The 11,217-nt window shown below is 40.4% G+C and overlaps 1 protein-coding gene across 1 annotated transcript; it reads right to left on the bottom strand.

The window, feature by feature from the left end:
* Positions 1-680: 680 nt before the first annotated feature.
* On the bottom strand, positions 681-10,776 carry ubtf (upstream binding transcription factor). The gene is given in 22 exon segments (XM_055051963.1): positions 681-3,275; positions 3,353-3,463; positions 3,540-3,593; positions 3,702-3,749; positions 3,832-4,021; positions 4,102-4,190; positions 4,431-4,541; positions 4,628-4,774; positions 4,856-5,011; positions 5,088-5,198; positions 5,289-5,330; positions 5,414-5,478; positions 5,481-5,554; positions 5,632-5,765; positions 5,856-5,966; positions 6,057-6,183; positions 6,542-6,606; positions 6,714-6,869; positions 6,967-7,050; positions 7,140-7,312; positions 7,420-7,478; positions 10,287-10,776. Coding segments are annotated over 21 exon segments (2,217 nt in total). The 5' UTR covers positions 7,457-7,478; positions 10,287-10,776; the 3' UTR covers positions 681-3,143.
* Positions 10,777-11,217: the final 441 nt, after the last annotated feature.

Here is an 11,217-nt window from a genome sequence, read left to right as displayed (position 1 = left end):
TTATCAATTTATTTTATATGTGCAGCAGCCATATTGGATTCTGCAGCTGGGATTGGTGTCCGACTTTAATTAGCTCCAGTCTGTATTTGAGCTTAATTTTCCAGCATATATCTGAGCAATTTTTCTTTTTCATTATCTTAATCCTTAGCAATACACGTCTCACAACTCAGGAATTAGAGCAGTCAGCATTGGTATTATTTTGTAGGCCGGAAGCAGAAACGTTTCAAGTGTTATTTATATAAAGAAAGGAATTTAAAATTTTGTATTTGTACATTTGTTTATATCTAATCCAGTGTTTTACTCTGACAGTTCACTTTCAGTTGACAGTCACATTGGCATAGAGATTTGACCCTCAACCTGCCAATTTAAATAAAAAATAAATCTTTAAAAATCTTGGCTAAAAAAAATACAAGGATGCTTTTTGTAACAATTATTGTACTATTAAGGTGAAAATTGCTGGCTCTCTTATTCATACGTTACCAGAATTACATTGGATTCCCATTTCATCTGGACTTGTTGCTGTATTTTGAAAGCTCAGCTCATCTGCTTCCTCTTTAAACTGGCAAGAGTGACTTTTACATTAGACATCAATAGTTGATTGTCTACATTAGACAGCTGCTCCTTAAAGACATAGCAGATGCACCTGCCCATTCACTCACTCTTAAAGACAATAGACTTACTTTTAAGGATAATCTTTTTTTTATTTGCCCAAATACTTAAACTACAAGGACATAAGAACATCCTTTGCTATATAAAACATCAAATCCTGTCAAATGATCAGCAGTACAAACTTGTAAAGCTTTGCTGTCATACATATCTCTACAAACCAACATAGGGGAAGAGAAGAAACAAGTAAAACAGGTGACCTTAAACTAAAAACTCTCCTCCCGTGAGTGGAAGACTCACTGGCCCTGGAAGTCACAGAAGACGGATTGCAAAATTAACATACTAACAAAACAAAATCCACTCAATACAAAAAAAAAAAAAAAAAAAAAAAAACAGTATTTACAGAAAAATTACATTTTTTAACCCCAAATTTTTAGGTAACTCGGCTCCACCCAGTAACTCCCTTTGCGTCAGTCACTTGTTCCCCTCCTCAAGTTACTTAAATAGCCCACGCTGGTTTTTGTTTCAGTCTGTGATACAGTCAAAATATTCCATCACATACAGATCAATAACAAAGTAATCAATCAGAATAAAAATGATGGAAGTTTTGTCCATTATTAGGGAAATAATGACACAAATTCGGGAAGGTTGGGATCCAAAAATGAATATGTACATTCATGGTGTTGGTATGTTGCCCCCACACAGACAAGCTGTAGTCACGTCTCTGTTTGCAAGAAAATAGCATCAACAGCAAACATTAAAGCAAAAAATAGAAATACACACGCACACATCGTCGTATATACACAGCAATGTGAATGCGTGCACACAAACTCAGAAGGACAGATTTACATTAAGTGTACACTTTTTAGGAGGGGGGCATTAGACAAAACCCAAAGTCATGACAGCCACTGAAATAAACAAAACTCAATTTAAAAAAAAAATGAAACCATTCAGGTCCTCAGCAGAAGATCAATGAAAAACCTGGAAGTATATCAACAAAATAATAAAAACATCCAAAGGTATATAGTTAAAAATACTAAAAATACTAAAACTTAAATGGAGACCACTGCAAAAATGGCTCCCTTTGAGGTCCAGACAAACTGCTGAAACAACCAGAATTGTTTTAAGACTGATAAATGAATCCTATGAGACGTGTTGTTTTGGAGACGACCTGGATGCTGTGATGTTACCAAATATTTACACCTGGAAATTAATGCATTTTAAACCTTCTGATTAAACCTCAACATATGAAGTCTGTAAATTCCAACGCATTAAACACTTTTTCCGACACAGAAAATCTACAATGCTATTCTTACAGTGTAAGAAAGGCATTGAAAATAAAGAAATTACTAAATATTTTCAGATGTTTTTACATTTTATGGATCTTGTTATTTTGTAAAAACTGATTGTTGCAGCGGTAAGTTCCAATGTTTTGTGGATTGAGCTTAATGAGTTTGCCAAAACTTACAGTAATTATTGTATTTTCTCTAATGCTGAGTAAAGGTTATGCCAAATAAATTATTCATACCCTTTAACATGGGTATGAATAATTACCCATTAGATTTAATGCACAAAGTCAGTCAGCAATTGTTGGAGGGGTTTGTTTTCTGTAATGCACATTTGTCCACCGATTATTAAAAAAAAGGATATAAATAATTTTAAACATGCGAGGTCTTGTTAAAACTGAAATAAAACAGAGATTTTTATCCCCCCCACCCAAATGTGACAAAACATTGTCCTCATTTACATAACGAGAGATGCCTGCATCAGTTCAAATCAAAGCCAAACTTCTCGACTGAATGAAAATGCCTTTAATTCATAAATCTGCCAGCGGTATAGATGAGTTGGAGCCCATCCACTCTGACGGAAATCATGCTAAACCTACTGAGAAGACATCCGGAAACAACTTCCAGTGACAGAAAAACATTCTTAATGGCTTGACTTCAAAACAAAAGACCACCGTTGTAAGAACCAAATCACAAAATCTACATCAAATGAAAAAAAAAAAAAAAAAAAAAAAAGTAATTAAAAGAAACATTCTAAAGAGTGCAATTATTCAGTGCCCTGCACATGCTCCCTGCCCCCCTCTTCATGAAGTGATCCACCAAATTGTGTTCTTTGGCTCTGAAGCCTGTTCTGTCCACAACCTGCTTGTCAGGAAAAAAAAAATACTGGAGGGAAACTGATTACCTGATAGATTTAACTCAAACTTTTACTATAGAGCCTGCAAATAAAATAACCAAACTCAGAGAAGAAATGTTCATGACATCACCAAACCAGTGGGATGCTGTTTTTGGTATAACGTCAGCTGTGACCGTCACACCCAGGAGGGAATCGGACTGACTTCAGGGCCGGGCTTCCTTTTGGAGCAGCAACGTAAACCGGGTGTAGGATAGATGAAGCGATGCGGAGGGGAAGGAGAGCTCCCTCTAGTGGGAGGAGAGCAGGGTTGGCACAGTGGCAGAGCTCCCTGGACTCTTGGCTCAGCTCAGCGCTGCTTTAGTTCGTCTCTGGGCGGCGGCGGCGGCAGCCATGTTTCAGTCCGAATCCGACTCCGACGACTCGGCAGAGTTAGAGTCGCTGCTGCTGTCATCGTCCGATTTGTTTTCTTTGTCGTCCACCTCATCATCATCGTCATCGTCGTCGTCATCATCGTCATCTTCATCGTTCTTTCAACAGGAAAAAAAAATTAGCATTCATGTTTTTCTTTTAACTCAATACTTTTAAGCAATTAGATTTCGCTCACATCATCGTCATCTTCTTCATCATCGTCGTCATCCTCACTGGAGGAGTCTGCTTCAGATGAAGCCTTCTCCTGCTCATCGTCGTCATCATCGTCGTCCTCTTCCTCCGTGTCCTATCAGAAAGCACATTTTTAGACTCGGGGAACGAGCTTCATGACTTCAGGTGAGCAAATGAACTCAAAGACTCACAGATTTCTTAATTTTTGCTTTGGCAGCTCCTGGTTTTGCTGGATTTCTTCTTTTCTGTGAATCAAATGAAAAGAACTTAAGATCTCAGCTGCTCAAAATGACAAAGAATTTTCAAAAAAGCACTTTAAAAGCAAACTGCTGATACGAGAGGTAAAAACTTACTTGGGAATTGTATTCTCTGTAAGTATTTCGCTCTTGTGAAGACAAGCTCTGTTGGCAGATGAGATGTAGGGAAAGTAAAAATCGGTAAAGCTAATTTAAAAAGATTTGTTTATTTTAGAACAGTTCTTACAGCGAGCCACTGTTCCAGGAGAACTTTGTACTGCTTCTGCTTCTCCTCGGCGATCTTCTTGTAGCGGTCTTTGTCCTTCAGTGGCAGCCTTTGCCACCGGCTGCCGATCTCAGCCATTCGCTCCTTCATCGGGAGGTGATTCAGCTCGCCATTGGACAGCATCTCTTGGGAGAACTTCTGGTATCCGTTTCTAACAGGGTGAGAGTTTGTCACAGTTTCACATCCCTTTATGGTCATTTAAAACAGAAAAGTGTCACGTTGCTAACTTACGATGGTGGTTTTTTGGGTTCTCCTTCAAACTTCATCTTCTTCAAAGATGTGACGGCGTTAGCAGGAGATCGCATCTCACACAGATCTCTCTGTTAAACACAAATGAGTCAGTTTAGTTCCTACTCGTCCATTTGTAGATGCTTTCACTAAAAGTTCACAAATTTCTCTGCTGGTAAATGAGGGTAATTTGAATATTTGTTTTCAAAATGTTGACTTTCTATCTTATCAACTCTGAAATGCTTCACTGTATCTTCATAATTGTGCACTATTTTGTGTTTCCTACTAAATAACACAATTTACTTTGTTTTGGAAATAAAATTAGATCTTACTTCATATCTTTTCTGGTCTTCTGCAGCTTTTTTGATCCACATGATCTTCTCCTTTTTCTCCATGGTGCTCCACGCCGTTTCCATGGCTTTATGCGCCTTTGGTCGATCATTCTGCAACAAAAAGGGCTCTTTTAAGTTTCACTGGTAGAAAAAATAACGGGGATACTAGAAGGTTGTGTCTCTGAAGTCATTCGGACCTTAAATCTGGCAACGTAGTCCCCTATGACACTCTGCTGCCAGATTTCCTGAGCCGTTTTGGGCGGATCCGGCAGGCGACTTCTGTCCTCCCTCTCCTTCTTCTCAGACTCGGCTTTCAGAAGCGCCTCCAAGCGTTTATACTTCTCCTGAATCACAAAGAGAAAAATGTTAGAACAGCGACTTATTGGGATGTTTATTTTAATCATTTTATGTAGAAGACACGCTACCTTCTTCTTATCAGGCAGCTCGTTCCACATGCGGGCCAGGAGTCTGGTGAGCTCGCTGTCCGGAATGTCGGGTCGCTCCTGCTGCAGCTTGGCTCGCTTCTCCTCAGCGAATATGAACATGGCAGAGATGGGCCTCTTGGGTTTCTCTGTACTTGCCTACAAATTCAATGCAAATGAGTTTGTGTTTTTTGGAAGATAAAAAGAGAAACAAAAGAAAGAATGCAAGCTTTACCTTCGTTTTAGCATTTTTCTTTTTAGAGGCAGGACTGCTGGCAGCACTGTTCTTTTTAAGACCAATCTTATCCTCCCCCAGAACTCGCTGCTGCTCCTGCTCTGACAAGGTCTGAAACAATAAAAACAAACACTTAGTTTTCAGGTAAAAATTGAATTCTTAATGAGAAAATAACAGAACCAAAACACACTGGGAACTCACACTGAGGAATCTGTTCATCTCTATTTCGTACTCCTTCTTCCTCTGGATTAAAAAAGCAAAAGGAATCAAATAAAGACCCGTGAAGACCCGGACGGTGATTTTTCGTGATTTGCTGTCGGACTGACCTGTTCGCAGCGTTTCTGGTACGCATCCTTTTCGTTCTGCTTCAGGAGCTTCCACCGCTGGCTGACATAACCATGCGCTCTGTGCTCGGAACATCCTTCATGCTGGACATCAGCTCGGCGCAGAACATCGAGTAACCGTTTCTAAAACATTCACACAGGATTTCTGAGTAAGTCCGTCACAGCAGCTCGATGGAGAGCTTCGTACGGTTGGAGCTTACGGGGGTGGTTTGTCGGGCCGTCCGTCGGACTTGTCTTTGAGGTGCCGCTCCGCCTTAGTCAGGGTGGACTTCACGATGGCTCCCTGGGTCATGTTCAGCTCCGGGTGCTGCTGGATGTATTCCCGCATCGCTTCCTAGAAAAACAAAACGGAAAATCCATTTATAAAAAACAACCTAAACCACTGTGCAGACCCACCATGTTGGAGTTAACCAAATCCTCGCACCGCATACAACTTTTGCTGCTCCAGGGACTTGCTAATCCATTTGAGCCTCTTTTTGTCAGACAGCTGCGTCCACTGCTTACCAAGACTGTCCTTGATGTCTTTGGTGGTCGCCTGATTGTGAGACACAAACGGTCAACATCTTTCAGAAAGCACATTTCCAACAATCAAACTGGATTGTGGGAGTTTCAGACTCTGGCTTACATCAGGGTGGGTCTTGAGGAATGCCTTTTTTTCATGGTTATACCACAACTGTTGAGGCGTCTTGGGCTTTTCTGGGACATTTGAGCCTTTCTTAGTCATGTTCTCCATGAGGTCTGGATGGTCTTCCCTGTTTGCACACATTATCAATTTAAGCATTTAGTAATGGTACAAATACTACACACAACAAACAATAATAAGCCTCATATTAATTATATTAGAGATAAACTTGCAAAAATTATTGTAATTTTGTTTTAAATAAAAGATTTAATAAATGTTAAAGGCTTGCATATTTTATATTCCTCCTTGGTTATGCCTTATTGGTCTTATTGCTCATAAATCTGGGAAAATGCAAGTAAAACAACAACTGATATATTAGTTAATTTGCAGAAAAAAACAATAAAAACTTTAGGCTTTCCAAGAAAGTGGGATATTGTGAACCAACTAATAAATTATTTAAAGAAAATAACTGCATTAATAATTCTTACCTGAATTTCATCATGCTTTGCACAAATGTTTCCTTATCACGCAAGAAGTCATCTACATACTTTTTCTGTTTAAACAAAAATGAAACAAGTTTTAGTTAAAGTGAATCCACAGTTTTAAATGTAAAAATTAAACTTTAACTTTAGATTAAAAAAAAAAAAAAACTTATCTGACCTTCTTTTTGTCAGGAAGCTCTCTGTACTTCTTGGAGAGGATCTTAGTGAGGTCCAAGTTGCTCATCTCAGGATGCAACTTTGCATACTTGGCCCTCTTTTCCATGAAGAAACGGAAATACGGAGTCAAAGGCTTCTTGGGAAAATCTGGGTGTTTCTTTGGAAAGACAAGATAAAAAAAAAAAAGTCTGTATTTTGAGCTTCACTTTCATAGCTTTGTCGCTTTGGTGTGAGAAGTATTGAGTGCAACTCACCTTTAATTTTTTGCCTTTGTAAGGATTCTTGATGTAGTCCTGGGCATCAACTATCAGCTCTGTTAGAGTTCTGAATTTTCGGATCTTTATGAAATGAAAACACATGGGTTGGCTCTAAATGCGGTCTCCTCTGAACATTTAGTCTGAGTTTGAAGTCATTTAATGTGGCTCACCTCTTTTGAGACTTCCTGCCATTTCTGCTTGCACATCTCTGCTGTGTAGGAGTTGAAGGCTACCTTCTGCCAGTCCAGGTGGGACTCGGAGGTTTTGTATTTTGTCAGATCCTTCTGAGGCAGAGCCACTTTCATGGAGTCCAGCAATTTTAGGAGGTCATCCTGCGCCCACACTATGGCCACATTACAAAAGAAGAACAGAAATGTTATCAAATATATGGAAGGGCAAGAAAATGGTATGAAAAGGTTTGAAATGAACAGAGCTGTTGGAGAATCATACCTTGGTCCTGGGCCACCGCCTCCATGTCTCCATTCATTTGTGATTATAAAGTCCCGAATCTGCAAATAAAGACAAACTTTTTGTCTAACTAACCTCATGGTTCTCGTGAATATGTATTTAGTTCACTTTTAATGCTCAACTACAAATATTTACTGTATATCTTTGCTTTAAACTTATGTATAAAATCAAAAGAATTCAAAATACAGGAATTAATCACTTAACAATGAGAAAAGTCACCATCCTGTTTACATATTTTTTCCACACATTTCCAGAGTTCCAATCGTGTGTAGCCTGTTTTAAAAGCATACATGCTTTTAATTTCTTAACATAACAGCATACATGCTTTTAAAACAGCATGTATGCTATTATGTTAAGAAATTAAAAAATATTTTAAATGTGCAGAAAAGGGATAAAAATGTGAAATCAGAGGATATTTCCATAAATTTATGAACATAAATTTATGGAATTTATGTCCATAAATTCAATTTATGGGCATAAATTGAATTTATGGGCATAAATTGAATTTACTGCAATTTATGTCCATTTTAAATACCAAACCTGATTTTTGTTTTTTTTCCTAAACTATAATCAGAAGGATATGACGGAAATACGTCGATTAATGGGTGAATTGAAAGATTTTGGACAAACTCAATAGTCCGGAAATCAAAATATTATTCCAAACTAACCCAGTCCTGGTAAATGTTTAAATAAAGGTCCAGGCAGTTAGTGAAAGAAAATTGATTTACATCAAATTTTCATTTAAGTACGTAAAGGAGATCCAATTTGCTTGAAATTGCAGAAATGCTTGGAATATAAAAGGGTTTTCGACCAATTAATGTGATTTTATATGAGAATAAATTATTAATTAAAAAAAATAAACTGTTTTCATTCATTCATGTATTGGCTCCATGGAACCTTAAAAGGAACAAATAAAAAAAAAACATTTCAGATCCCAGTTTTTTTTTAAGTGGTCAAATAAGTTACTTTTTTTTTCTAGTCATTGTTTAAAAAACAGATTGCGAGTTATGAATTTGCGGATTAAAAATGAATAAATTTCTTTGTGAATGTAAACCTGCCTCTGCATGATGTTTTAAGTTCATTACACCGCCCCTAAAACGTTTACGCTACATGGTGAGACATAGGCTATTCCTTGTGACGGCTTCAAATCTCAAATAACACTGCGGAGGGTTTCAAACTCGCACAACTAGCTACGACAACAGGAGTCTCAGACGATCTCTTTTTTTTCCAAACCGGAATTTGGCGAATTAGCTCTGTCCTTATTCCACAACAAAAGTGTCGTGGACAGACAGCAGCGACCATTTTCTCCCTCGGTCTGCTCGGTAATGGAGGATTTTTCTGTCGGAGCGGAGTTTTTGGGGAGGATCTACGGAAGGAGGAAGCGAATAGACGTGGACAGACAGGCAGCTGTAGGCGACCAGCTGACCACGGACTGGGGGATCTGCTTTCGGTCTCCGAGAGGCAGGAATGGTGGCTTGGAAACACTGCAGCCAAATGCGCCACTCGGAAGAGGCGCCTCCTCACCGTTGGACGCGGCTCTCGCTCCGTCATGCGAACCTTTTAATCGGTTTTTTTCTCTGTAAACCTCCAAATACATACAGGGAGGTCGAAGAAATATTCGTTTGAGGCAAAAACGAGCGCTTTCACGTATTTTGAGAACACTTTCGTCGTGTTTTAAACGTAACATGGCGGATCTGCGGAGCAAAACCGAGAGCATTCTTCAGCGAGGCGTAGCCGAGCTGCGCTTCCATGATGGCGGATGCTCGTTGTTCATCTTGTCCTTGATGGTCCAAGCTCAAACGCGAGACCTAGCTCGATTAAAACCACGTATATTAACGTGTATGCTAATCCAGAAACTAAATTATATAAAACCTGCCGTCGAGTTTCGCCAATTTCAACCAAAAGTGCAACATATGGATGTCTAAAAATGAACTGCAACGATACTAACGACACAACCAGACAGCTTACCATGTGGAAAAACAAATGTACATTCAGTTGACTAGGAAAGTCATTTTTATGTTAGAAAGATCATTTAATTAGATTTTTCTGTTCTCCGCGTATGATCTGGATTACGTTATATGGTATCAGTTTTATTTCAGTGATATCTAACAGAATTACAGGCAAACAGGACCAACATTGGCTGACCTTTTTCAGTTGAAATGACCTGCGAAGCCGCAGAAAGATGCAAAAAAATATATCAAAATATTAAACGGAAAAACACCACGTTAACCTTTTTTTTGTTCGTTATTATTAGTTGTATCATCAGTAAACGGACCAGAACATAACTGCCGAGAAAACGTGGATCCTAAATGCTCGGTTACGTCTCAGAAAGGACGCCAAGATCCGAGTACGAGCAGCTTCTCTGGCGCGGCAAAAACAGCTCCAGGTCCGCCATGCTTCAGCCCTGCTCTGCTCTGTGAGGAAACCTACCGTGACAAGGTCCAATGGCGCACTGCAAACACTGACAACGGAGCTTAGAGCTAAAGCCGGGGCGTTGCAGCTTCCCTTCCCCTATACCCGAAAAGCGCATAAGCAAGGACGAGAAGGCGGGTTCTTCGTGCTCGGTCGTCGCTGGTGGTTCTGGGCTACGGTCGGTGAGAGAGAGTGAGGGGGAGAGGGAGGGCGAGTCTCTGTACGGTGAGATATTAAACCGAGATCCCTGATGGCTGGCCGAGAGTGGCGGCTAGCTATTCCGACAACAGCCGCATGGAGGTCTCGGCGCGGAAACCACGGCTCGTTCCCCACGCAAACCCCACCGTTACATCACGAATATCTCAGTTTCGATGAAAGTATTTTTGCCTAAAGTAGTCGTCGGGTATCCTTTTTTTTTTTGTAAAAATGAAACCTACCTTCGGGTCCTACAACGCGGTTCTTCCCCACTGTTCGGGTTAAGTCATTCGGCTATGGCCGACCTCGTCTGTACCCTTCCACAACGGTCGCTCTGTTTGGGTGCTACAAAGAAACTGCCGTGCGAGGGGCGTTTAAATGACAACCAGCCCCACAACTAAATGCTTCACTGTAAACTTTTCACCGTTTTCTTTACGAGCTTCTCGGTGGTATAGCTGTGAAACCGGCCGAGTTTTGTGGTGCCTTACCTGTTTCGTTGTGAGCCAGCGTCGCTGTGGAGGAAGAAGGGGAGGGTTGAACTATAGCCAGCACTGCGCCGTCGATGCTGGGCTCCAGTCCCCGCAGAGACGGTCCTTCCCCCCGCCTCCATCTCACTCGCAGTCTCCCTCCACTCAACGCGCAGCAGCTCTCCCCTCTCCATCCAACCATTTCGCTGCGCCGACTCGACACCATTTTTTTTTCTGCGGTGGCGCACCGTTGATTTTTTGAATAAAACCGAGCACGACTACTTTAGCTCCCCGAGGCCGACCCTGTTTGCACCGCGGGGGTTTTAGCAGGCAACTCCGGATCTCAGGAAAGCCAAAGTTGCAGCTCTGGTTCTCGTATTTAAAGTTGCTACTTAAAATCAAATAAAAATCAAATGCAATTTGTTGTTTGTCAGCATTTATTTCTCTTTTGCTGTGCTCAGGCGGTTTCCACCAGCTCCAGACCTCTTTTACTGAATTGTAAGCGGCTGTTTGACAGCTTCATTTTGGCCCAGTGTGTTTTTTTCTTTTCAACTCCACCTTGTGTGTTTGTGGGCGGAACCCCCGGCTGTCCAATCCAAGCCGCCCGATTCATCGAAAACAAATTACTTTCAGGCACTCAGCCTTGTTAAACTTTGCTGCGTTCACTTGCTGTCGGACAAATATTCACATTTAAAAGATATGTACA

This window comes from Poeciliopsis prolifica, unplaced genomic scaffold (assembly GCF_027474105.1).
Source record: "Poeciliopsis prolifica strain line A6 unplaced genomic scaffold, Auburn_PproV2 SCAFFOLD034, whole genome shotgun sequence".
Classification (NCBI taxonomy): domain Eukaryota; kingdom Metazoa; phylum Chordata; class Actinopteri; order Cyprinodontiformes; family Poeciliidae; genus Poeciliopsis; species Poeciliopsis prolifica.
Note: the sequence above shows the minus strand (reverse complement) of the source record. Positions and strands in the feature narration are given on the sequence as shown.